Source organism: Fukomys damarensis, unplaced genomic scaffold (assembly GCF_012274545.1).
Source record: "Fukomys damarensis isolate Sample0158 unplaced genomic scaffold, DMR_v1.0_HiC HiC_scaffold_19, whole genome shotgun sequence".
Lineage (NCBI taxonomy): Eukaryota > Metazoa > Chordata > Mammalia > Rodentia > Bathyergidae > Fukomys > Fukomys damarensis.
Window position 1 is genome coordinate 57515292 of NW_022900931.1, and position 27961 is coordinate 57543252.

General features: G+C 40.0%; 2 protein-coding genes across 5 annotated transcripts in view; one reads left to right on the forward strand and one right to left on the reverse strand.

Moving 5' to 3' along the window:
- Positions 1–27961, reverse strand: part of LOC104867513 (zinc finger protein 420) — a 107547-nt gene that overhangs the window by 48460 nt on the left and 31126 nt on the right. For 2 of the 3 annotated variants that reach the window (XM_033765757.1, XM_033765758.1), the window contains exon 1: positions 5631–5702. The exons of the other annotated variant lie outside the window; for it this stretch is intronic. The gene's annotated coding sequence lies outside the window, so the exon portion shown is untranslated. Of the gene's footprint in view, positions 1–5630; positions 5703–27961 lie in introns of those variants that run through there. 3 annotated transcript variants of the gene reach the window in all.
- On the forward strand, positions 5956–20334 carry Znf585a (zinc finger protein 585A). Of its 2 annotated transcripts, XM_010631913.3 has the most exons (5): positions 5956–6260; positions 7913–8125; positions 14529–14655; positions 14920–15012; positions 17065–20334. In XM_010631913.3, exons 2-5 carry the CDS (start codon positions 8054–8056, stop codon positions 19401–19403), a joined length of 2631 nt encoding a protein of 876 aa, XP_010630215.1. In that variant the 5' UTR covers positions 5956–6260; positions 7913–8053; the 3' UTR covers positions 19404–20334. The 2 variants fall into 2 exon arrangements, with proteins under 2 accessions (XP_010630215.1, XP_033621639.1); XM_033765748.1 differs by lacking the exon at positions 5956–6260 and having other exon boundaries at positions 8071–8125; positions 14513–14655.

A 27961-nucleotide genomic window follows, 5' to 3' on the forward strand; every position in this document is an offset into this window, starting at 1 on the left:
TCTTCTGTTGGGTTTCTGGGATCTTGATTATTATATGTCTAGGTGTAGATTTTTTTTTATTGTAGCTAGTTGGGGTCCTATATGCCTCAGTTATCTGAGTGTCAAATTCTTCCCCTCTGTTTGGGAAGTTTTCTGTCATTAATTCTGCAAACAGCTTTTTTAAGTCATTTGTATTTTCTCCTGCTACTTCATGTATTCCTATCAGTCTTATGTTATTCTTCTTTGCATCATCTAGGAGTTGTTGGATCGATTTCTCATGATCTCTTACTGTTTTTAAGAGACCTCTCTTTTCATGGTCACTGACTGCAATCTTATCTTCTATATCTGAGAGCCTATCTTCGCATTCTTTTATTCTGTTGCATACACTTTCAATAGAGTGTTTAATCTCCTGGATATCTGTTTGAATCTGTTTTATGGATTCCATTTCTTTCCTGTGTTGGGCATTTATTGTTTCCATTTCTTTCTTATGCTGGGCCTTCATGGCTTCTATAGTGGTCCTGAGCTCATCTATTTTTTTGTCAGTTTCTCCTGTAGAGTCTCGAATCACAACTTTCATCTTGCTCACCATCTCTATGGTTATCTGGGAAATTATTTCTGTTTTGAATTTTTCTAGAGCTTGATTGATTTGTTTTGTTACTTCCTGTGCATTGAGTTCAGGGTGTCCTGGTGGTTCACCATCGGCCTTTTCATCCTCATTTGCCCTACTGTTTGCCATTGGTGAACTGGAAGTCTGTCCTTGTGTCTTGCTTAAGTGTTTTCTCATTTTAATTTTTGTTGTCAGACTGTCCTTGGTTTAATCTCTGGATTATCACCCAAATCTTCCTGATATAGTTGCACCCTAGCTTCTGTGTCTCTAACGACCCACAGACATTCTCATCTTCATAACATCAGAGAAAACAGCTCATCAAATCAACGGCAATGCTTTACCCCAACTGATACAATCAGCAACACATTAAGATCAAGCACAACTTGGACACTGACCACCTGTGGTAGTCACTAGTCTATCACCTTTAAACCATTTGAATTAAATTGAAATCAAGAAGCAGTCCAGAACATGTCTGCAGTGAACAAACTTTTCAATATAGTATAATTACCATTTAGGATTGGGGCTCAGACAGAGCTAGGACGCAAGACCCCTGATCTCAGTTAGCTGATGGCTGAACCCCATGACACAATCGGGCTGCAAGGCCCAGATTGAGTTCCCCAACCTTCTGAACACTTGAACTCCACACCTTTCTACTACAGGTTTCCCATGCCCTTTCTTTAAAGATGTTCAAAGTTGGGAACTCAGAAAAATACCCTTTATGACCACTTCTGCCTCTGCAGAGGGGGTCCAAAGACTAGCACAATCAGGAGGTCTGAGAGTGCCCGTGGGGGGGGGTAAGGGGAGTTATGGGGGTTCAGGGGCGACCGCGCAGCTACCTTTCTGGCGCTGGAACAATGGTGGCTCCAGGCAGGAGAGGGCATGGCTATCCCTGATGTTCATTTTTTATTTCCTTCCCTTTTCCTTTTTCTCTTTCCTTTTCTTTCCCCTTCCTCCTCTTTCCTTCTTTCTCCTGAGGTTGAACCCAGGGCCTTGTGCTATTCTACCATTGAACATATATATCTCTACTCCCAGGAATGATCTTCTTATAGCATATCCAAATGATTACTTGTAATTCTTCCTGTAGAACTAAAACAGGCAACATCTATAAGCATTACTATTATGTGAGGATTGTCATTTCCCTATTCACTATTATGTGTACTAAAGAGACAATAGAACAGTCTGGCTGTGGCAGGCCGGATAAAGGCCCCCTCCAAAATGCTCATATTATCATCCATGTGAATATTTCATGCCAAAAGGACTTGAAGTTGCTGATCAAGAGATAATACTGGATTGTCCAAGTGGGTCCAATTTTATCATAGGAGCCATTAAAAACAGAATTTTTCTGTCTGTGTTCAGAGGGAGACATGATTCTGGATGAAGAGCTAAAGAGATGCTTCAGTGCTGACTTTGAAAATGGAAGAAGGGGACTGTGAGTCAAACAGTCTCTAGAAAATGGAAAGGGCAAAGAAACAGATTACTCCCCAGCATCCCAAGAAAGAAAGAGACAAAATAATTTTTTCTCAGTGAGACCCTTGTTGGATTCTGACCTACAAAATTATATAATAGATTTTGTAGTTTATACCACTAAGTTTGTGATAATTTTGTTATCACAGAAACACTGGCATATGTGAAATACAAATCATACACCTATTTAATTAGTTGGGATACAGGTGATTGTGAGATTCAATTATTTGTGTGCTGCTAAAATGATAAAAACCACCCTGGTTGGGGTTGTAATATACCATTTGTAAGATTCATTCCTATTTCAGACATGTTAATGTGAAAAATACACATATTAGAATCAATGAACTATGGTAAAAACATAACTCCAATTCTTTTTTCTTGTTTTTATCCTTTTAGTATTAAAACAGCTTCTCATTATGCAGAAAATCATGAGACCTGGAGAGATGGGTCCTTATAAGCAGATAGTGTTCATGGATACACAGAAGGGTGATAGGTATTTGGAGACAGGGAACAGGGAAGAAACTCTGTAGCAGCAGACATAAAGAAAGTGCTATTAATTTGTTTCCTAAATGAGTATCTTCACGATGAGTAGCTATTTCAGCTAGGCTAATGCCATCTGCATGGTTTTTTTTTGTTTTGTTTTGTTTTGTTTTGTTTTTGTTTTTGTTTTTTTAGTACTGGGGATTGAACTTGGGACCTTGCACTTGCCAGGCAGGCTGCAGAACCACTGGGCTAAATTCCCCACCTGCCATCTGCATTCTTAACAAACTTTCCATTAACTCTGGTCTGTAGCAACATTCTAGGAATACTGAGTTCACTTACTTCTTTGATCCCCTTCTGTATTGCTCTCACTTTCTATGATTATACTTGAGAATTGGAAGCCATTCATTTATTGTAGGCATGGTGTCCATATTCATTTATTAGAAATTTCATTTTCCAAAATCTAGAAGAAATATTTACATCCCTGTTTTTCAGATGTGAAGTTTCAATGTATGACAAAGAAGTTCTCATCAAAGGATGACACTCATAAAATATAGTCATCTCATTGGAAGACAATGGAAAGAAAATTCATGGCTTTGAATGTTCCATTTTTCAAAATTACTGGAAACATAATCACTATTTTCGACAAAAGAGGAAAAATCAAGAATATTTGAAGCCTGTAACTATCGCACATGAAAATATACAGAGTTTCAGTCAACGGACATCTTATACTCTACATCTAAGAAATAATGCTAGGAAAAAGCCCTATAATGCAGAGAATGTGGAAAGGACTTCAATTATCATCATTGCTTGGGATTGCTTAGGAGAAATCACATGAAAGAAAAACACTACATGCAAAGATTGTGGACAGGCTTTTAGCTGGGGATTTAGCTCAGTGGTTCTGCTGCCTTGCAAGTTCAAGGACCTGAGTTAATCCCTGGTACCAAAAAACAAACAAACAACAACAAAAAAACTGTTTTCCCTGCTTAAACATTTATTGACATTATTTTCTTCTTGTTTAATTAATGTACTTCTCAGTGGGGTATTTTTAATTTTAATTTTTATTATGTTTGCAGTACAGAATGATTATATTCATCATGGGAAGCTGGTATACATGCATAACATATCTTTTTATTAGTACATGTTTGCAGTATATGATGTTTACATTCCTTGTGTGTAGTTGATACATGTACATAACACATTTTAATTCCTTTTTTGATCCCTTTTTTACCCGTTCTCCCTCCTTCCTCCATTTCTTGATCCCTTTCCTCTTTGAGAAAGCTCTCTCTCCCTATAACTTACCTTTCATTTTGCTTTTTATTTATAATTTGGGTTTCTCATATAAGAGAAACTATGCACTATTTAAGCTTGTGTGTCTGATAACACATCTTGTTTTTAATCCTCTTCCCTTCTCCCTCCATCTTAGTGGAATTTTAAAAACTATTATCAGTCCACGCATAAATATTTTCATATGAATTTTAAAAGATACATTGCCTCATTTTAACATAACCACCTAACAAATTTAGCAGTATCCTTAAGCATCTGGTATAATGTGCGCTCACTAATGGATTTCCAACTATTTTCCCTTAAACCAGCTTTTGGAGGAAGAAAGAGAACCTGGACCAAACAAGAGTTCAACCCTCCAACTGCCCCCCTCCTTCGGAAAGGCACCAATGAAAGGGACCAAACCCAGACACTTGCTCATTCTGAGGAAGCACTGTACCACTGAACTATAACCTGAGTCCCAGAGATGTACAGAACTCATCTGAAGACACCCAGCATGAAAACATGGAGCATGGGTTCAATTCTCTACAAAACGCCTTCCCATTATGTGCTGTGGTGCATGGCTGTAATCCCAGCACCCTGGGATGCTGAGGCCATGATAAGTCTGAGCCCAGTCTGAGCAATTAAGGGATTTTGTGAGACCCTGACTCAAAACATTTTTTAAAAACCCAGGGAATGTAGATCAGTAGTAGGTTTCGTCATCAATACAAACCGGGGAGGGAGCGGGCAAGAAAATCATCATCACCACCACAACAGTAATTCAAAAAACGAAAACAAAACAAAACCCCCACATTCCCCATCTGCTGGGACCCAACATTTTCAGTAGAGCACAGGACCTCCCACTCCTGTCAGGTAGCACCTCCTAGCATAAACAGTATCTAAACTGGGTCGAAATATTTTGAGGTTCACAAGATAAAAGCATTGCATCTCTACAACCTCCGACGGGTAGCCTCATAAAGTCTGTAAAGCAGGGGTAGGAAGGTTGACGGTAGGGGTCGGGGGAGAGTTAGCTGCTTCATAATTTCCACATAGAAGGTAAGGGAAGTCTGAGACTGAGTTTAAGGCTTCATTTACATAGGAAGGACATTATTAATTACATTTAAAATTAAAATAACAAAGTTTTCTTAAGTATTTTACTCACATTTGATCCTATTAAATATTATTCTTACTGCTGCCTACTGTTTTTCTTGAGGTAGTTAACGGGTGAAAGCTAACGGAAACTAACGGGAACTCAAGTCTCCATTCCCTCCACCAGTCCTTCTGAAGGGGACACCTTGACTTCTTCGCCTCTCCCTGGCGGTGTGTCTCAGGAGAAGACTGGACAGTATCACCCCAACTTCTACTCTGACAGTTTCTTCCATTAAAGATTATACGGAGCTGTCGCACATCTGTAATCCCAGCCCTCCGGGAGAATGAAGGTAGTTTCGCAAATTCGAGCCAAACTTGGGCAATTCAGCGGGACTCTGTCTCAAAATACTAAACCGGGCTGGAGGTATAGCTCAGCGGTAGAACGCTCCGGGGACAAACGGAAGATGATACCAAGCACCCTGCAGCGTGCTAACAATTCTGACGTCTTAGTGTCGTTAGGGGTTTTACCAGGAACAGACCCATCCTGGCCTCTCCTCTCCCTGAGGGGTTTCTCAATAGAGCTTGATTTCTCCCCTTATTTCCCGGTGGTTTCTCTCACGACTCTAATGGTTTTTCCTCCCTAAGCCACCCCCCATCTCCCGTGGTTTCTTCCATCAGGTAATTCTCTGCTGGAACTATCATTTCTAAGTATAACGTAAAACTCCAGACCCCATGGTCAGTACTGTACCTTCCTCTTCCCGGAAGCCGCGGTGCTGAGTTCTACGTGACAATCCCAACTCAGGCTATGAAACGGCGGTGGGGGAGGGGGCGATTTTACGCTGTACGGAACGGATACGCTTTCACGATGGCATCCCACATGAAGAAACACTTCAGAGCGCAGCCATGTTCTTTCCCCGACAGCGCCCCTTGTGGAAACTGCATAGACTTACAAAGATTTATCTGTGCCAAGACTACCGGTTTAAAGCCGCCAATGTAATTCAGAGCATGCGCAGTACCAATAGCCCCTCCGTCGGGAACGGTTTTTAAAGTCGGACCGGAAGTGGAAGTGGTCCCCGCAGGCCTTTTCGTTGCTGCTAAGAGTATTTCCATATTTTAATGGCGAGAAGCCGCTGAGAGGATTTTGGTTGTTTGCGATTAGAGATTTGTGGAGTCTGTAATATATATGTGTGGGCGGACGTGGTGATGGGCTTTAAATTCACCTATTTTGACTGGTCTATGACGTCCGTTGAAGGTTGTCAGTGACGAGAGTGTCCTGGATGGGTCCCTTGGAGATGAGTTATTGGCATTTGGGGGAAAATGATGGGGATTTGTGATCAGTGACTGAGGGCCTGACGTGTCAGCTCTGGAGATCGGTTTGGTATGTGCTTTCTCACCAGAGTAGTTCAGTTCATTAATTTTCAGCCTTTAATAGAAAGCTTCACAACTTCTGTGTGTAGGGGGATTTTTTTTATTGTTCGAATTTAAAGGGGCTTTTAAAAGTCTTTTTTTTTTTTTTTTACCCATATGGTATTTAGAAGTACATTTTCTGTTTCAAATATTGTCGGGATAATGATGGATTTGAAAAAAAAATGCCTTATAGCCTATTTCGTGGTCAATTTTATTAAAATGTCACGTTACATAAAAGTAGTATTTAATTGTATTGTTAATTATAACAACTAATATATAATAATATATATTTTAAGCATATATTTTACATGTGTATCTCACATCTCCTTACAAATTATTTTATAGGTGAAGATAAAATTATGCTGGAAAGGTGACTTGTCCATTTGTCCTTTTGTCAGTTTCTGTTCTATATATTTAAAACTATATTGTTAGGAAATATGTGTATTTTTAATAATAGATATGACTAAAGAGTGCAAAGAATATTATAGCAATTAAGTCCTCTACAAATAATTTATAAGTATTTTTTTTTCTTAAATGTTTTCCAGCTCTGGATATTGTTGCTTTTTAAAGTGCTTTTGCAATTCTGACAGAAAATTATATTTACACTAATGTATAATTGCCACTTAAATTTTTATTTTCTGTGAATATCCTTTGTCCAGCATTTTAATAACTGATAGTTTTTAACATTAGAAATAACCTATTGTCACATAATGAAAAAATTCACATATGTATTTCTATTTTTTATAATTGGAAATATCTGTTTTTCCTTTTATAACTTATATATTTTTTATGTGTACTAATATCTCTTCAAGCTCTTCATAATGTTACATAAATGTAATACTTCTAAAATATTCCTCATAATATACATGTATTTGTGTTCATCCTGCCTGAATTTGTCTGTTGAGTACTGCGTAATGGTGATCTAGTTTGTTTTATTCCATATGGGTGGACAGTTATATTAGCATTATTTATGCAATGAATGTCTTGCATACACTCAGAACCACTTTTGACACATATATAGATCAATATAGTCTGTTACATTTTTTTGCTAGCTTTGATTTCATCATTTTTTATTTGGTCTAATATCTGATTTTAGTGATACTATGGTGATTACTACTATTGATTGATTGTTGTGTGCCAAGGAGGTATTGAATATTTTAAAATATCTTATGTAATTTTCATAACTATAGGATAGTTTTTATTCTTATTTTTGAAACTTAAATTGAAATAATTTAATATTGTCATAGCTGAAAGGTGGCAAAGCTACAATTCAGATCTGTAGTAATGTTACTCTAAATCCCATGCTTTTTCCCATATCTTACAATCACAAATGCCTGTCACACAGAGTTTGTTAAATTTTATAATCTCCATAGCGCATATTTTTCATTGTGGCCTATAATAACAGTTTTAGCATTATCCAGGCTCTAGTTAGAAATGCAAATTCTACTGAATTTAGAAATTGTGGCAGAGACTGTTTTAACTGTTCAACAGGATTTCCAGATGATCTGAGTGGGTACTCGAGTTTGAGAACCACTATTTTGTGGTGCCTAGCATGTTGGTGTATGCAGGAAGTTTTAAGTGGTGAATGTTGAATGGCTGACTATATGGATTTGATTTTTCCAGGTTTATTGATATCTCTGGGCAGTCCCTGAATCAGATCTTTTCCAGACTCCAGGTCACCTGCTTCCAACAGCTCTGCTTCAATTCGGTTGAATATTAAGCTTCAAGCTTCTGAGAGAAGCAGGCTTGAGACCCAGTGTGACCATGCCAACTAACTGGGCCTTACTCCAGAAATCCACAGGTCTGGCTCCAGAGAATCATAGCAGCTCATTCGAGGTAAGGAAGCAGCACCCCATGGGTGGGAATTTATCTGGGGAGCTGCTATCTCTGACTTATCACCAGAACCCTGGGACAGAGTCATAGGAAGCAAAACTTGATCTTGTCCAGAATGAGCAACACACAGGTAAAGTGTCTATAGTGGACCATCAGGGAAGACTGTTGTTTACTGTATTTGGTCATCACACCATCTTGATCTTTTGGCTGTGAATAAAATTCCTAGTTAGAAATCGCTTTTGTGGGATTTTGAAGGCATTTCTCCATTTTGTCGCAAGCTGCCTCCACAAAAGTTTTCTCTATTCTCTTTTTCAGAAGTTAATTCTTCATGTTTTTCTGTACTATTTTCTTTTTTTTTTTTTTGCTGCTTTCCTGAGAAACTTTGTCTTTCAGCCCATCTATTGAGTTTCTCATTACAAGTATTAGAAAAATATAAAAAGAAACACATATGGAAGGTAATATGGTGAAAGAAACTCAGAGAAAGATGAGACTGGCTCACTTGCGTCTATCCCCTATTTGCCCACATCTCCCAATAGAGATGATCAGTTTTATTCGTTTTCTTTGATTGCTTAATTCTGTTTTGTTTTTTTGGTTTTTGTTTTTTTTGGTACCGGGGATCGAACTCAGGTCCTTGCACTTGCAAGGCAGGCGGCGGAACCGCTAAGCTAAATCCCCAGCCCTGATTGCTTAATTCTGTATATGAGTAAAAGCAATTATAATTTTTTCTAGTGATTTTGCAAAAGCAGGTGTGTACTAGATATACTTTGAACATAGTTTGATAAAATACAAAGCATATTGTGAGCAACGTTAGAGTGGACATTCTTGTCATTTCTTCCTTTTTGTTGGATATAGAAGAAGCAGTGGCATTTCATTTCAGAGTTCAGTCAGATGTAGTGAGAGTCTCAGCTGAATCTCAGTGAACACCCACTTCTGTTGTTCTTGGACAGTTTTATGGTTGGATGTCTTAATAATTTTTGTCTAGAAGGTAGGAAGTAAAGAATGAGCCTAAAGCTATAATATAAAAGTAGCATTCACTTGTACTGGCCGGAATATGGGGACATTTATTGGCTTTTGTAGTTCTGATTTTTGTTTGTATAGGACATGACTACAAAGTAGTGTTTGTTTTGTGTGGCACCAGGATATAGTAGGTCTTGTTTGACATCAGTGTTCTGTGAGAATACCATGAAGCTAATCCTGCCAAACCAACTCAGAACACTGAAGCCTAATTATACCAGGCCAACAATAAGGTGTTAGGGGCTGCTTTTCTCCTCATTTAAAAATAAAGGAATGGAAAGAAATTGACTCAGAAATAAAGACAAAAAGAAAACTGCATTTTTATGAAAAGATCAAAAGGAATTTAAAATAAAAATCTTCTAAAGAAGGCCCGGAGATTTGGCTCAGTGGTTCCACCACCTGCCTGGCAAGCACAAGGTCCTGAGTTCGATCCCAAGTACCAAAAAAAAAAGAAAGAAGAGAGAAGTAATGATAGCTGGGTGTGGTGGCGTACTCTCGGAGGCTGCAAAAGGTAGAGGGCAAATTTGAACCCAGCCTGGATAAGTTAGTGACTAAGTAAGTCCCTGTCTCAGAACAAAAATTTTGAAAAGTACAGCACCATTTTTATTGAAGAGACATTTTCCCCTCCATGTGTGTATGTGTGTGGTTATGCCCTTGTCAAATACTCATGGTACATATGTATTGGGATTTTCTGGGAGCGATGCACTGTAGATCAATTTGGCCAGGCCTAACTCACCTCCACCCGCGGAGGGCCTGGTGGAGCAAGGTCTGACGAAGAAGAGGACTATCTTCCTCCCCACCCTTTGGCAGAGAAGGCAAAGAAACATGGAGCATTATCTCCTGCAGACCCCAGCCATTCTCCTTGTTCCCGTCAGGCATCCCCTTCCGGTTCCTCATCTACACTATAAATAAAGGTGCTAAGGATGCAAGCTAAGCTTCTGGTCTCCTCAGGACAGGGTTTCCACCTGGCCTCAGCTAGGTAAACTTTACTGTTGTCTTTGTCTTATTCTTTAAGTTTCTTACTCTCTCACCATTCTTTCTCACGCGGGCTGTGGCAGGGATTTATTTCTTTGCTGTCTGTTCTCTTCCATTGTTCTGTGTGTCTGTTTTTATGCCAATAGCATACTCTTCCGATTATAATGTGATTTTTAAATCAAGAAGTATGAGGTGTCCAACTTTGTTGTTTTTTATTCAGAATTGCTTAGGTTCTTTGTGATCTTTTATGGTTCCATATGAATTTTAGGAATTTTTTCCATTTCTGTGGTAGCTACCTTTAACATTTCAATAGGGATAGCATTGAATCTGTATATAGCTTTAGGTAGTATGAATATTTTAATAATCTTCTGATTCATTAACATGGAATTTCTTTCCATTCGTATCTCTCCCCTTCAGTTTAATTATTTTTGTTTATTTGTTTGTTTTTTGTTTTTTGAGACAGGGTCTCCTTATGTAGTTTAGGCTGGCCTTGAACTCAGTATGTAGCCCAAGCTGTCCTCAAACTCTCGGCAATCCTTCTGCCCCAGCCTCCTGAGTGCTGTCATTACAGGCATTCACCACCACGCCTGGCTTAATCAGTGTTTTATAGTTTGCGGTGCAGAAGTCTTTTACCCACTTGGTTAAATTTATTCCTGACTTTTCTTTAATGCTGTGGTACATGGGTTGTCTTGATTTCTTTTTTCGGTTGTGTCTAATCCACTAGAAATACCATGTATATTTGTAAATTGTATTTTGTAACTTTATGAAATTCATTTATTAGATCTAATATTTTTTTAAAAGGAATCTTAGGATTTTTCTATATATGAGATCATATCACATGCAAAAAGAAATAATTTCACTTCTTTTCTAGCTTGGGTACTGTTTCATTTTCTTAATTGTTCTTGATAGTGTTTTCAATACTATGTTATAAATAGAATGGTGATAGTGGGCATCTTTGTCTCTAGATCTTAGGAAAAAAAAACTTCAGTTTCTCCCCATTTTATATGATGCTAGCTATGGCTCATTTTTTGTTGTTTTTGTTTTGGTACTGAGGATTGAACTTGGGACCTTGTGCTTGTGAGGCAGGGAGCAGAATCACTGAGCTAAATCCCTGGCCCTAGCTATGGGTATTTATTTATTATTGGTATTGGGGGTTGCACTCAGGTCCTTGCACCTGCAAGGTAGGTGGCTGTACCACTGAACTAAATCCCAGGCCCAGCTACGGGTTTTTTATAAATGGCTTTTATTATGTTGAGGTGCTTTCCTTTAGTTGTGTTTTTTCTTCTAATTAAGAAAATATGTTGAAATTTGTCAAATTCTTTTTCTATGTCAATTGTTAGGATCATGTGGTTTTTATCTTTCAGTCTGTAAATGGCACAGAGTGTTACACCAGCCTTGCATACCAGAGATAAATCCCACTTGAATACTGTGTGTAATCTTTTTGATGTACTATTAAATTTAATTTGCCAATATTTTACTGATTTTTGCATCAGTGTTTCTTAGAGATACTGGCATATTGTTCTCTTGTAGTATCTTTGTCTATCTTAAGTATCAAGATAAGGCTGGCTTCATAAAATGTGTTAGGAAATACTCCCTCCAGTGCTATTTTTTTTGCAATAATTTAATAAGTATTGGTATAATTCTTGGAAATTTCATTGGAATTCATCTATAAAGCTATCTATTCTTGGGTACTTTTTTGGTACCAGGGATTGAATTCAGGACCTTGAGCTTGTGAGGCAGGCATGGCACCACTGAGCTAAATCCCTGGCCCTTAGATTTATGTTTGATTTAACCATGACAGGTTGTGTTTTTCTAGAGCTTTATCCATTTTTCTCTATGTTATCACATTGGCATATTGTGTTCATAATAGTCCCTTATAAGCCTTTTGAGTTTTGAGGTGTCTATCATAATATCTCTTCTTTAATTTCTGATTTTATATATTTGAGTCCCTGCTTTTTTTCTTAGTGTAGCTAAGAATTTGTTGATTTTGTTTTTTTTTTAAATGCTAATAATTAGTTTTACTGACTTTTTTCCCCCTTTTGGTTTTCCTCTTCTCTGTTTGATTTTTTTTTTTTTTTTTTTTTGGTACCAGGGATCAAACTCAGGAGAGCTTGTGAGGCTGGTGATGGAACCACTGAGCTAAATCCCCAGCCCTGTTTCATTTAATTTTTGTTCTAACCTTAATAATGCCTTTTTGCTAACTTTGGTTTTAATTAGATCTTTTTCTAGGTTATCTTGTTCATTTATTTTTTCTTGAGACAAGATATTGCTGTGTATCCCAGGCTAACCTTAAACTGGTGATTTTCCTGCCTCAGCTTCCAGAGTGCTAGGATTATAGTCATGTACCACCCTCTAACCTTAACCCTAACCACCAGACTTTTTTCTAGTTTCTTAAGGTATAATGTTAGACTGTTTATTTGTTTGTTTTTGTTGTTGTTGTTTAGCTTTGTTTTTTTGAGACAGGGTCTCACTATGTAGTTGAGACTGACCTGGAATTCACTATGTAGCCCAGGCTGGTCTCGAACTCACAGCAATCCTCCTGCCTCAGCGCCCCCGAGTGCTGGGATTACAGGCCTGTGCCACCACGCCCGGCTGTTAGATTATTTATTTAGATTTTTTTTCTTTTGTAGTTTAGGCAGTTATATCTATAAAGTTTCTTCTTAGTACTGATTTTGCTACATTCCGTGGGTTTTTGTGTATGGTCTTTCTATTGTCGTTTGTCTCAATATTTTAAATTTTTCTTTTGGTTTCTTCTTTGACTCATTGGTTGTTCAGGAAGGTATTTTAAATTTACATATATTTGTGATTTTTCAAAAATTCTTCCTGTTAAATACCATTTGTTCAGAAATAGTACTTGATATCAGAAGATTTCAGTCTTTTTAAATTTGTTGTTTGTTTTATGGCCTTATGGTCTATTCTGGAGAATGTTCTCCGTATACTTAAGAAGAATGTGTATTGTGCTGCTGTTGGGTGGAAAGTTCTGTATATCTGTTAGGTCTATATTGTCTAAATTCTAGTATTTTCTTATTAATTTTGTCTGGTTGATCTGTCCATTGGTGAATATAGGGAGTTAAAGTCATCCCTTACTATTATTGTATTATAGTCTATTTCTCCTATCATATCCATCAATATTTGCTTGGTATGTTTTGGTGATCTGATATTTGGTACATATATTATTGTTATGTTCTCTTGGTGAATTGAGCCCTCTTTCATTAAATTATGACCTGCTTTGTCTTTTATGACAGTTTTTAACTTGCAGTCTACTTTACCTGATATAGTTATAGCTATCCCACTCTCTTTTTATTATCATGGAATAACTTCTATCCCTTTACTTTAGCCTGCACATGCCCTTAAGGCTAAATTTGGTCTCTTACTACCTCTAGGGTGGGGTTTCTCAGCTCAGCCAATGCTGTTTCCTTGCAACTTGGGATACTGTGTTAGCTCAGCCCTGGGATATGTTGTTGCTTGGTTTGGTGTGCTTTTTCAGCACAGGCACAGGAAGGTGTATCTTCCCTGAATGGATAAGACATTTTCCCCAGGACATAGGGCATCACTTGATCTAAGGCCTCGAGGGGCAGGGTACAGCAGCAGTTGGTAGGGGTGAATGGAATGGCACCATGGTAGTTTGATCTCACAGAGCAAATTGTCTCAGTTTAGTAGACCACTAGCCAGGAGTGATTCAGGGATGGAAAGGTACTCTGGCTACTAACCCTTGGAGCAGGATGCACCCAGCATGATGGTGTAGAAGGCAACAAGAGGCAAGGCACAGTGTCGGCTTCTCTGGGGAGAGTGCTGCTGTGTGAGCTCCAGGCAGCTCATTCAGCTGGGTTTATCACCCATGAGGACTGTAAGAGACCTCACTGGGGAGGACTGTACGTGTTCAAGGTAATGATGATTACCAGAGTCCTCTTGCTTACCTTTTTTCTGCAGAAAAGAGTCCCCCTTCTAGTTCTGAGCTGATCTCTGCTGAGGGGTGGGGTGGTGAACTTTGTATTACCTGTTGTTCACTATGTGGCCATCCTGGGTTTTTGTGCTCTATACATAGTCTGCTATTCTTTTCATGTGCCCAGGGACTCTTTAGTTACATCAAAATATAATTGTTTAGGGCTGGAGATTTAGCTCGGTGGTGCTGTTGCCTGCTTTTCAAACACAAGGTTCTCAGTTCAATCCCCAGTACTATATATATATATATATTTGTTTATTTGTTGTCACCTGTCTTTGTTGGTGGAATGAATGTGAATGCTAGGGTTTCTAGTGAAACACCTTGCTGGCATCACTTCTATCTGGGGGTGAATTTTTAAAAGAGGGCTTAAATTAACAAAAACAAACCCATGTTCCATGTTCCATACTTCTAAATATATTTTTTCCAAACGCTAACTGTTTACATTGAACATTGAACAGGAATTTGTCATTACAGGAATCAGTGTCCTTTAGGGATGTGACTATTGATTTCACTAGAGAGGAATGGCAGCATCTAGACCCTGGTCAGAGAAACCTTTACCGGGATGTGATGCAAGAGACCTACAGCCACCTACTTTCAGTAGGTAAGCATGGTCACCTTGGCATCTATAAAGAGGGCTCTGTCGATTCTCAACTGGATAGATACCATGGGACATCTTAAATATGTGATGGTTTGAACATGATTTGTTCAAGATTTTCTACCTCCTTTGGGTACCACAAATATTACTTGCTTTACAAAGATATATCGTTACTTTTCTTAAGAACAAACCCTCATTGAACAGTAAGACTGGATTGGACTTTGAAAAATAATTAGCTGGACTCAGTTCTTTATCATTTCCTATGAACAGGGTATCAAGTTCCTGAGCCAGAAGTTTTCATGCTGGAGCAAGGAAAGGAGCCATGGGCATCACAGGGTGATCACTCACATCAGACCTGTCCGGGTGAGTATGATCCAGGTAAAGGGAAGAAAAGAGATTCTCAACAAAAGAAAAGAGCAAATAGCAGCTGTTTGAAGATAGGTGTTGAAATGCTACTAAGGTTACTCTTCTGTTTTGTTTTTGGTACTGGGGATCGAACTCGGATCCTTGCGCTTGCAAGGCAGGCGGTAGAACCACTGAGCTAAATCCCTGGCCCTCTTCTGTTTTTTGTATTGCCTGAGGATCCTTGACACTGACCCTTCAGAAAACTAAATATCTTCTAACTGAATGACCTCTGTAATTTCTGTTTTCTTCCCTGGCTTTCTGGATCATGTGCTAATCTGCCTCATTAAAGATCATTCTTTCTTGGTTATGCTTTCTCTTTTTTTAAAAAATCTTTTCCATAGTCTTATTATCTTTATTTATACATTTAGGCATTTGTGGATCTTTTTTATTTTTTGAAGGGGAGTGGGGTTTTTGTTTTGTTTTGTTTTTGAGACAGGGTCTCATTATGAAATTCAGGCTGTCCTTGAACTCACTGGGTAGCCCAGGCTGGCCTTGAACTCGCAGTGATCCACCTGTCTTCGCCTTGAGTGCTGGGACTAAAGATGTGTACCACCATGCCCAGCTCTGTGGATCTGTTTTCTTTCCAAATTAATACTTGATACATGCTTACATTTGGGATAGTCCCTTTTTTATTTCTCTGTGAACTGCCTCAGAGCTTTATCTCCAACCTGGCTCTCTTCTATTTTCTCCATGAGTACTATCATGAAATTTCTTACTTCTTTCCAATTTCCCATGTCTCTCATCCAACTGATGACTTGGGGTCACTGTCACTTAACCTTTGAGAATACCTATCTGTTGTGTTTGACATTATTTTTCACCTTTGCTGAAGTTATCTTCTAATGCTGCTTGAGTGACTCCACATTGACTAGGGCCCCTCTGATTGCTTGGTGTGTTTTTTTGTGCTTTATTTCCATACCTGACCTGATGAAGTTTGAATTTAATCATAGCCCTCATTTTCAGACTCATAATTATGATGGAAACATTTTAAAATTCATGTATGTTACAAAATTTAAATTAAGGATATGTTATTAGTTTGTATAAAAGTTACTTTCAAGCCGGGCATGGTGGCGCACGCCTGTAATCCCAGCACTCGGGAGGCTGAGACAGGAGAATTGCTGTGAGTTTGAGACCAGCCTGGGCTACATAATGAGTTCCAGGTCAGTCTCAACTACATAGTGAGACCCTGTCTCAAAAAAACAAAACAAAAAAAGTTACTTTCATATTATCTTGCTATTTGCCTTTTTCCACATCTGTCTGTAGTGCAATATATTTACTTAATTTATTTCTCTAACTATTGAATTATATAGAAGAATGTTTATATCAACACCATCATCACCCCACCATCCTCCTCATCAGATTAGTCACACTCACCTTTTTTTGTGTTCAGTCTGGATGAGCCATTTATGGCTTCTGCTAGCTGTTCTTTGAACTAAAAGTACCTATTTCTCCTTTGAGATAGGGTGTCTGGAATCCAAACCTTACAAGAGGGGATTTTATTTTCACTTATTTTTGTTAGTACGTATTTGTAATGCATAATGTTTACATTCTGTGTTGGGACTTGGAATATGTATATAGCACAGTTAATTCCTTTTTTTCATTCCCTTTTCCTTCCCTCCTCTCTCCACCTACCTCTTGATCCCCTTCCTTTTTTTTTTTTTTTTTTTTTTTTTTTTTTTTTTTTTTTTTTTTTTGTATATGTTTGCAGTGTATGTTTACATTCCTTGTGTGGAGTTGTTACATATATAACATATCTTAATTACATTTTCATCTCCTGTTCATCCCTTTTTCCTCCATCTCTTGATCTTCCCCAACCCCCGCTTTTTTTTGGTACCAAGGATCAAACACAAGACCTTGAGCTTGCAAGACAGGTGTGTTGCCACTTAGTTAAATCCCCAGCCTTGATCTCCTTTGAGAAAGATCTGTCTCACAATGGGATATTTTAAGAAGCTTCTTTCTACATTGAGCAAGAAGGTGATGTTAAAATTGATGTTTTCATGTTTTTCATTCTAGAAAAATTGCAGGAGATTAGTGACCAGATAGAGAGCTGTCAGCAAACAGGAACTAAATCATTCTGTGATGTTGCTTTCATCAAGAAAATGATGACTGTAAAGAATCATCATGAATATAAGGATATTAGACAAATAATTCATTTTAGCCCAAATATTATTTCTCCTCCCAAAAGACCTCATCTGTGTGACTCATTTGTGAACAATCTGAAGAATAATTTAGGTTTACACAGTCATAATACAAATAATGCATCACAGTACATTAAAAAGATTATTGAATATGGTAAAATTTCTCCTGATACTGACCAGGAGTATACTCTAACAGAAGAGAAATTATGGGACCATAATCAATATGGAAAAATTATCCGTTACAAACAGGCAACCTCTCAATATCAGAAAATTCATACTGGGGACAAATCCTACAACTGTGCTGAATTTGAAAAAATTGTCACCCAGCAGTCACATCTCAAGGTACACCTGAAAGTTCATACAGGAGAAAAACTCTATGTATGTATTGAATGTGGGAAAGCTTTTGTACAGAAGCCAGAATTCATTGCTCATCAAAAAACCCACACCAGAGAGAAGCCCTATAAATGCAATGAATGTGGAAAGTCCTTCTTCCAGGTATCTTCTCTCTTCAGACATCAGCGAATCCACACTGGAGAAAAACTCTATGAATGCAGTGAATGTGGGAAAGGCTTTTCTTACAACTCAGATCTCATTATCCACCAGAAAATTCATACTGGAGAGAGACACCATGAATGCAGTGAGTGTGGCAAAGCATTCACACAAAAGTCCACACTCAAGATGCATCAGAAAATTCATACAGGTGAGAGATCTTATATATGCATTGACTGTGGACAGGCCTTCATCCAGAAGACACACCTGGTTGCACACCGAAGAATTCATACTGGAGAAAAACCATATGAATGTAGTATCTGTGGAAAATCCTTCATTTCCAAGTCACAACTCCAGGTACATCAACGAATTCACACCAGAATCAAGCCCTATGTATATACTGAATATGGGAAGGTCTTCAACAATAGTTGCAACCTCATTACACATAAGAAAGTTCAAGTTAGAGAGAAATCTTCCATATGTACTGAATGTGGAAAGGCCTTTACCTATAGGTCAGAGTTAATTATACATCAGAGAATTCACACTGGAGAGAAACCTTATGTGTGTAGTGACTGTGGAAAAGCCTTCACTCAGAAGTCAGCACTTACAGTGCACCAGCGAATCCATACAGGAGAAAAATCATATGTGTGCATGAAGTGTGGCCTGGCCTTCATCCAGAAGGCACACTTGATTGCACATCAAATAATTCATACCGGGGAGAAACCTTATAAATGTGGTCACTGTGGGAAATTCTTTACCTCCAAGTCACAACTTCATGTACATAAACGAATTCACACAGGAGAAAAGCCCTATATGTGCAATAAATGTGGGAAGGCTTTCACCAACAGGTCAAATCTCATCACACATCAGAAAACTCACACAGGAGAAAAAGCTTATATATGTTCTAAATGTGGAAAGGCCTTCACTCAAAGGTCGGACTTGATTACACATCAGAGAATTCATACTGGAGAAAAGCCTTATGAGTGCAGTACCTGTGGAAAAGCTTTCACCCAGAAGTCACACCTCAATATACACCAGAAGATCCATACTGGAGAGAGACAGTATGAATGCCATGAATGTGGGAAAGCCTTCAACCAGAAATCTATACTTATTGTACATCAAAAAATCCATACAGGAGAGAAGCCCTACGTGTGCACTGAATGTGGAAGAGCCTTCATCCGAAAGTCAAATTTCATCACTCATCAAAGAATTCATACTGGAGAGAAACCATATAAGTGCAGTGATTGTGGGAAATCCTTTACCTCCAAGTCTCAGCTCCTGGTGCATCAGCCAATCCACACAGGTGAGAAACCCTACGTGTGTGCTGAGTGTGGAAAAGCCTTTAGTGGCAGGTCAAATCTCAGTAAACACCAAAAAACTCATACTGGAGAAAAGCCTTACATCTGTTCTGAATGTGGGAAGACATTCAGGCAGAAATCAGAATTGATTACACATCATAGAATTCATACTGGAGAGAAACCTTATGAATGCAGTGACTGTGGGAAGTCTTTCACTAAGAAATCACAGCTCCAAGTGCATCAGCGAATTCACACAGGTGAAAAGCCTTATGTGTGTGCTGATTGTGGGAAGGCCTTCACTGATAGATCAAATTTGAATAAACACCAAACAACACACACTGGAGACAAACCCCATAAGTGTGTGGTGTGTGGGAAAGGCTTTGTTCAGAAATCAGTGCTCAATGTACATCAGAGTATTCACACTTGAACTGTATAAGAAAAAGCTTACTGAGGACATGTCTTACTGTACATTACTCAATCCATGCAACAGAATAATATGCATATAAGTGGAAATACATGAAAATGTCACACATTACTCTTTAGAAGAAGACCGCTAAGAAGGAATTGAATATGGAAGGAGGCCCTTCTTACACTGTCGTCAGCATCATTAAATCTGGGTCATCCATTCCAAGAGGGAACTGAGTTTGATATTTTAGAAGACTTCTTATGATAATGGAAAGTATAATGAAACACTAACCTAATTTTTCATAGGAAAGATTATGTTAAGCCATATTAATGATAATCTTGTTGGTAGAATAGGTACAGTGCCAACAAATTGAGTGACAAAACAATATATAGGAAGTGATAAGTCCTCAATTCTGGAAGTTGTTTGTTGCAGAACACAATGTCTAACAGATTTGTGGGTGTTTTTAAATTTTGGGTTGACTCTAACACATTTGTGTATTTCCATCCCCCCACTGAGTACTGCCAAAAAAAATAAAAATATATTCCTCTGACACAGAGTGTATATATACACTCTGATGCAAATCTCAAAAGTGTATGTGGACTCCCCATTGTCGTCTGGCACAGAATTGTAATGCCCCTCATTAGCCACTAGTAGCATCTTTGAACATCACAAGCCATCAGCACATCATTCTGACCTCCAGCATCATGTCTTTTGAGCTTCGTTGCCATTAGGAAAACTTCTTGGATAGGGTTTTTCAGGTTACCGAGGTCAGCTTAAGTCTCCCTCTGTCATAGTTCTTCACACTCATTTGTCTTCCTTAATGGCTTGGCTTGCATAAAAACAAATCAGTGACCCATCAAAATAAGGCCCAACAGCCGGGCGTCATGGCACACACCCGTAATCCCAGCACTCGGGAGGGTGAGGCAGGAGGATCACTGTGAGTTCGAGACCAGCCTGGGCTACACAGTGAGTTCCAGGTCCGTCTCAACTACATAATGAGACCCTGTCTCAAAAAAAACAAAAAATAAAATAAAAAATAAAACAAGCCCCAAGACATATTCACTGCTCTGTGTTCTTCTTCACGTCATGCACTCCACAAGGACTTTCTCCCCTGTGTGCCTCATATTAGTTCAGTTCCTTCCTCTGGGCCTATGGGTGTACAGTGTCCACAAAGGCTGCAGCTTCATTATATCAGTGTAGCTTGCTCCTTAATATCTTTCCTGTAATGACAGCTTATCACAGCCCTTCCCTGCCTGGTTTAAAATTCCAGCCTCTCTTCCTTCTATCCTCCATAGCATCTACCACTGATGCCCTATTTTGAATATTTTTCCACGGCCCCTACATTAGATTGGTTTTTTGTTTGCTTGGGTTTGTTTTTTTGTGTGTGTGGTGGGGGGCTACTGGGGATTGAACTTGGGTCTTTATATTTGCAAGGCAGGCAGAACCACTGAGCTAAATCCCCAGCCCTGGGTTTGGTTTTTTGATATGGTCTTCCTACGTAGGTCAGGCTGGCCTTGAATTCATGGAAATCCTCAGCCTCCTGGGTGCTGGGATTACAGGATTACACCAAGTCCAACTACATTAGATTGTTTTTCCCATTTTCTTCACTGTGAGTGTAGACCCATTCCATAAATGCACATTGTGAAGAGTTAATCTTATCATACAAATCCTATCTGATCCTTTTTATATTGCAGCCTGGGAGACTCCAACAGAAAGAACCAACTCACGTGATACAGCAGACATTTTCACCTGCCCTTCCTAGCCCTAAAGCTAACAAGTCTTCATAAACCTTCCTGACACTGACCCATGTAAAGAAGGGGAAATGGGCATACGGTATCTCAAAAGATGCTTGTTTCCAGGGTTTCATGCCACAATTCCAAAATCCCAGTTTCAACTCCAAAATGATTTTTAAAAAGCCCACAAGCTGGGCGTGGTGGCGCATGCCTGTAATCCCAGTATTCGGGAGGCTGAGGTAGGAGGATCACTGTGAGTTCAAGACCAGCCTGGGCTACATAGTTCCAGGTCATTCTCAACTACATAGTGAGACCCTGGCTCAGAAAACAAAACAAACAGGAAAAAAGCCCACTTATTTTACCTCTGTATGCACAGATCTGCTCCACTCGAACTGCATGTTAACAGGACCCCCACTCCCAAAGAACCCAATTTACCTACCTGCTTATCCTGTCTCGACAGGTGTGCTTGAAGCCAATAGTATGGAGGGGTAAAGAGCAGACATCATCCTTGAAAGTGGGGTGACCAATCCAAGACACACAGTAGTGGCTTACAGATATTGGTGCATGTTCTGATTGAATCCTCAGGTGTCCCCACTGGTGCCAGCAGTATGACTTGCCTGGGGCCAGTCTGTTGGTCATGCTGGGAGTGGAAAATATTTGGAATGTTTAGAGATGGTCTTGGCTTTGTGAAGGACAAAATGAGTCGTGGATGCCGGCCAAGGGACAGTGTGGTTAAGAGAGCAGGACTGGGTATTCCCCTTTAACTCCCTACCCTCTAATTGAGCGTTTGGTGACACATCCCATTATACTCACATCAATATGTGCTGATCCACATTAAGCTCTCCTTCACTCACTGCTTCACAGTATCTAAAAATCTACCATATTCCTTTCCCCATCTTAGAGCAAAGTTGCTCTATAATTGTTTTGATGTGTGTGTGTCCTGGGGATTGAACCCTGGGCCTTTGCACTGAGCCATGTTCCCAGCCCTTTTTAAATTTTTTGAGACAGTCTTGCTAAGTTGCCTAGGCTGGGTTTGAACTTGTGATCCTCCTGCCTCAGCCTCAGCTGTAATTATACAACCTCACCTGGCTCTTGCTACTTTTATTACACTTGTGGCAGGATGTCTTGTGATAACCCTCCATTTATTTTTCCACCACAATGATAATTATCTCCTATTACTCACCTAACAGTATAAGTCCACAACACAACATATGGTGATTCCTTACTTTTTGTTGTTTTTGTTGTTACTGGGGATTTTACCCAGGATCTTCCTTCCCACTGAGCCCTTCTTTTTTTTTTTTCACTTGCAGTCTTGCCTTAGGCTCCCACTGTTCTGGGGTAACTTTGCCTAATTTCTAAAAGAAAATCTGATTCAACCCTGCCACCTAGACCTAGTGTTTGTCAAGGAGAAAAGAAAGTCCTTGAGAAGTAGATGTTCCCATGAAGATAAAGGTACCTCCAAAAATAAGTGCCCAGTCCAGGGACATAAGTGGATTCCTTCATAATCAGGGCTAGATACCCAAGGGGAAAGAGGATGAAAGGGTACTGAAGAGTTTCCAGGGTGGGCATGAGAGGGGCTGTCACCATTCCTCACAAGGTACTTCAAAGACACAGAGCTCCAGGATTTTGACACCAGAGCAGGGGTTTCCTGAGCTCTGCTCTAAGAGGTACTGGACTCAGGGTGAATTTTCAGTTGACACTGTCACTTGGAGAAAGGAATCTTCATACACTCTGCAGTCCTACTCTGTTCTCACCTGCCTCACCAAATCAAGTGTTTATCCTCCCTGGAATCCAATGCAGAGTCCAGCTTGCCTAACACACCCCACGTAGCTCTGTTGGTACCACAGAGCAAGGCTGGAAGTTGGTTCCCATCCCGTTCCATATCCTCCACCCCTCTCACCCTTGCCTGGCTTCGGGGGTCAGCAGACCCAGCTACTACAAATGTATTTGCTTCTAGGCACCAGTTCATTTCACAGTACCTACTGCAGTTGTCTAGGGATTAACTCTGATGCATAACACTAACACTCCTACCAAAAGAAACCAATGGAGAACTTAATTTAGACTTAACAGGTACAAAACATAGCTTTCCTTTTTGGAGTCCTCAGAGGTCCTAGAAGGATGCCTTGTGCCAGCGCTCAGGTCTGGGATAGCCACACACTGTTTCTGAAAAACAATCTTATACCATCTTGTCTGGGACGCCACTTTCATGGGAGGATAACTATGCCTAGTTTTTGTTGTAGTTGTTTTTCTTTCCTTTTTTTCTTTACTGGGAATTGAAACCAGGGTCTTGCCACTGAGCTATATTTCCGGCCCTTTTAAGTATGCATTTATTTTCTGAGACAAGTTCTAGAAAACTTGCTCAATTTTCCATGCTGGGCTCACACCTGTAAATTTCCTGTCTCAGCCTCCCAGAATGCAGGGGTTACAGGCCTGTGCTGCCTCACCCAGATAATACTCTTAATTTTCATGGCAGTAATTTCAACAACTTTCCTAAGGCACTTTTGCAATCAAGGGCTGACTGGGTTTTGAGTCCAGGTCAAGGGCCTACTAGGATCTGTGAGTTTTCAATTGACATAGTCAAGTGGCTTCCTGTGATTCAAAAGCCCCATCCCTGTCTCACCTGGCTCCCTCTGGCAGTGACCTGATTCCCTTCTGAACTGACCGCTCCAATCTGATCCATCTAGGCCTCTTGCCATGAAGCAAAGCCACAACTTAGTGGCAGAAGTGACCTGGACACATCATGGATCAGATCCTAAGGTTAAGGCTGGGACTTAATGGGAGATCTTTCGTCAGTTTCACCCCTTAGTCCTCCTCAGTCCATAAGCCCATTCTCCAGGATCAAATTTTTGCCAGCCCTGCAACGGTGCATGTTTATACCTTGAGCCTGGACTGTGTCATAGTAAGCATGGTGTTGCCTGGAGATTCGTCCATAAGGCTTTGTGAAGCCAACGCCCACACATACTGTGTGTCTGCCTGGGTGGGGCTTTTGTTGTCCATGTGGCTAATTCCAGAAAATATAAACTAGTAGAACAGCTTGGCAGAATAGGCAGCAGCGTGGCACACACCACAGGATCCCCGCATCAGGTTGGCTTTGTGGGTGTGTGACCCTCCCCTCAGGGGATCTACTCTGGCAACTAGAGACAGATTGAGGCTGCCCATGTGCACTTGGGTGTCTTTATTTTTCATAATTTCTTTTTACGAGAAGCAAACAAAAATATCTTGAATGCTGCTGCCAGGTGGCATCCTCCAGAAAGGCAGGCTACTAAAAACTTGACAGTGTGTCTTCAACCACCTTACTGGTTCTGGTACCGTGCAATTTAAGTCAAAAGGACCACCCCGCAGGTAAAAGTTTGGAATCCTTTTGGGACACCCAGGCAGCCATGTCAGTGTAAGTAAAGATGTTTAGGAAAGAGAACTTGCAGAACTCTCCAAGAAAGGGGCAAGAATGATGAAACCATGGATTTGAAGCGAGGGAAAGCATTTTTAGGGATATTTATGGACAAGTACCTTTTGCCATCAATGTTTTAAATGTAAATATTCACTTTCTTGTTCCATTCCATGTCCTACCTCAACTGTGATTGTTCCTGGATAATCATTTCCTTGAAGATATGTCTCAGGGAGGAAGGTTAGAGATGATTCTTCTGGTGCTTGTTGATCATCAGCCTCGCTGGTCTTTCCACCCAGCTCTTTCTCAGGGTGTCTAACCAGTACTGAAAGTGAGCATACACCTGTCCCAAGCCTGGTGCTCACATCAGTGACCTGCCACGGCTCACTATGGTTTGGGAGCAGGAAAGCTCCCTGGCTGTGCAAAGGAGCTGGGCTCTGGCTTATCTCCATAGGGCCAATTTGGGATTTGAGGACATTGAGACAGGCTGGATTTAATCATGATGCTGTCAGTGTGACAAAATCCCAGAGGTAGTCTACTGGTAAGAAGGAAAAGTTGTTTTCACTCCTACACTCAGGTATTTCAGTCCAAAGTTGGTTGGCTCTGCTGCATTTGTGAGGTGTACTATGTGGCACCGTGCAGCAGAAGCAACAGTGACCTCGTGGAATTTGTAAAGAAAAGGAGAGGTGCAGTGGGTGTCCAGAAAGCTTTGTCAATCTGTCTCCCTTTCTTTCAGTAGGCATGGGGTGGGATGTGTTAATCTAAGTTGGTGGTCACTGAACCCAGAAGTGTAACCCCAGCTATACGTAGGAAGCTGCATCAGCAGGGCGTACATCCCAACCTCTGTGTGAAGTTGGTTTGCTGGGTGCACACGCAGTCCTGTCTTCAGGAAATCAAACCCAGGAACAAGAACATCGTGTTGCATGTGTAATTACTGTCAGTGTTTTGCTGACATTTATGTGCCAGAGTTACGTACTTTATGTGGGGAGCTGCCTTTATGGGTGTAAGCATGAGGCTGCGGAACGGACTGGTGACTGTTTAGTCTGGATTCCTCCTGGTGACCGTGTATCTCCTTTTGTTTAGCCTGTGTGGCTGGATAAGATTTTCTGTTGGGGCTTCCTGGTAGCTTGGACATGCCTGTTACAATAAAAATAATTTTAAAATAAATGAGTTTTTATATGTACTCCAAGACATACCCTCTTTCACTCAGTGGAGCTCAACCAGTGCAACCTGCCTGTGTTGGTTTATGGATGGTAAGCTAGGTGGCTGCTTGGGACTCTAATGACCAACTTTTTAAACTTCTCATGGTCCCAGATATGATTTTTGGTTATCTTAGACTTTTTGGAATCCTCAGGGCTCACAGAAGCATGCTGCAGGTGACTGTTGATCTTGAAATGGCCAAACAGCACCTCTTAAATACACTCAGCATGGGACTCCTTTGTGCCTGTTAGCTTTCTCCTACACGGTGTATGCATATTAATTGTATTCCATCTTTTCTGTCTTATCAGGCTTTTACGTTCATCATTGTGGAACAAGCAACTTTTCTTAAGGTCACCAAAATAATAACCTTGGTAAATCCAAAAGCTATTTTGCAAGCCTCTCATTATTTAGCCTGCCAAAGGCATCTGTTAACATTGGTCATCCAACTCACTTGCATCTGGCTGTGATTCCCCGCTCTTTTGGGTTTCCTTCTATCTTGTTCTTTTCTCCATCTTGGCTCCTTGATGGTGTGTCCTTTCTTTGAACTCTAATGTAGGGATTCAGCATGGCTCAGTCCTTATAAAAGTCTGTAATGATATTATCCTGCCTCAGAATTTTAAATAAGTATAGGCCAATAGCTACCAAATTAACATAATCTCTAGAATAATGTACACTATTATATCCAGCTGCCTAGTCAGTATTTCCACGCTGTGTCTAAAATATCTTAGGGCTGGGGACTTAGCTCAGTGGTTCTTCCACCTGCCTGCCAAGTTCAATCCCTGGTACAAAAAATAAATAAATAAAAATTTTAAAAAGATATCTAAAACATGTGTAAAACTGAACTCATTTTCCTCTACAAATTCAATGGACCTGCAGGCATCTTATTTCATGGAGCCTATCCCCTTTCCAATTGCTCAGTACAAAAATCTTTAAGTTAAATTCACTAAGGACTTTTCCCTCACACCTAACATTTGTAGCAGGGAATCAGGATAGGCCTGCATATGTCTTGGAGTAACTAAAAAGCAGGATAATTCTTGGCATCCCTGCCCTTCATTTCTCCCTTAGTATCTGAGAACTTTGTAACAGATTCCCGCTCAGCTCTGGCATGTAGGCATGCTAATTGCTCAGAAAGTATCTGTATTACAAGGTTTAGTAGCTTTAAATGTGTCTAGCTCTGTGATGGCAAGCCTTGTAGAGCTTTCAATAACAAAAAGCTGGACCGGAAATTTAGCTCAGTGGTTCCACCATCTGTTTCACAAGCACAAAGACCTGAATTCAATCCCCAGTACCAAAACAAAAAACAAAAAGCACATTGTAGCTTATGTGCCAGTTTCACTACCACTGCCCTAGCCTATCTCATCTTTTGAGACTGAGGACATCAAAATAACAGTAACTGAAGTTGTTCTCATCAGGATTTGCAAGGACTTCTAATCACCAGCTTTTATGACAACTAGCTCCACAACCCTGGAGTGGTGCTGACAAGTCTCAAGTCATTGTCTTAAACCTGTAGCCACCTCAGGCTCCAGTAAAAGCAGAGCTTTACAGACCATGCTATGAAGAGTTCATCTCAAGTAGGACAATTACCCCATGACAGGAACTGAGGATGCCCCCCAAAGCAGGAGCTGTCATCTCATGAGGGGAACTGTATTGTCTTCTCAAGCAATGATAGCTCTCAAAGCATCAGTTTTGAGGCCAGACTATGACTTGACCAGATTACCTACACTCTCAGCTATGCATCCCACGCCTATCTCCCAGGTATGCCAATCCCAACCTTACCTTTCTTCCTTCTGAGCTATCTTAGGCTTTTCAGAATGGCCAAGCTGATTAAAGTCCCTACCTGCCCTTCATCACTGCTTGTCTCCTTGACTGGTGTTATGAAACTTGAGGCCAAGTCTAGTCTGCTGGGATCCCCATAGCTGGGGCCTCTGACCTAAAACTCTGGTAACACATCTAACCACCAGACAAAGATGTCGTTTTTCTATAAAATGGAGTACTAAGCCACAAAGGATGAGAAACTAGAGTCATTCATAGGAAAATGGATGCATATTGAGGCCATACTCTTAAGTGAAATAAATAAGACACACATTGTAAATACTGAATAGTTTCTCTGGTGTGAAAAACTAAGAATGTAAATAAGATCCAAATTGTATAATTGACAATGTGGAATAGGAAGAAAAGGGCTAAAGGTGTAGGGGAAGTGGGAAGGGTAGGGGAAAGGACATAAGGGAAAGGAAAAAATGTAAAAAAAAAGTCTTTGCAAA

What these genes read in the sequence shown, in the direction of transcription:
- Znf585a (XM_010631913.3), top strand. Translation starts at nt 8,054, where the DNA reads ATGCCAACTAACTGGGCCTTACTCCAGAAATCCACAGGTCTGGCTCCA. An exon ending in CAGCCACCTACTTTCAGTAG is followed by an intron (nt 14,656 to 14,919) that starts GTAAGCATGGTC and finishes TCCTATGAACAG; the next exon opens with GGTATCAAGTTCCTGAGCCA. An exon ending in CTCACATCAGACCTGTCCGG is followed by an intron (nt 15,013 to 17,064) that starts GTGAGTATGATC and finishes TTTTCATTCTAG; the next exon opens with AAAAATTGCAGGAGATTAGT.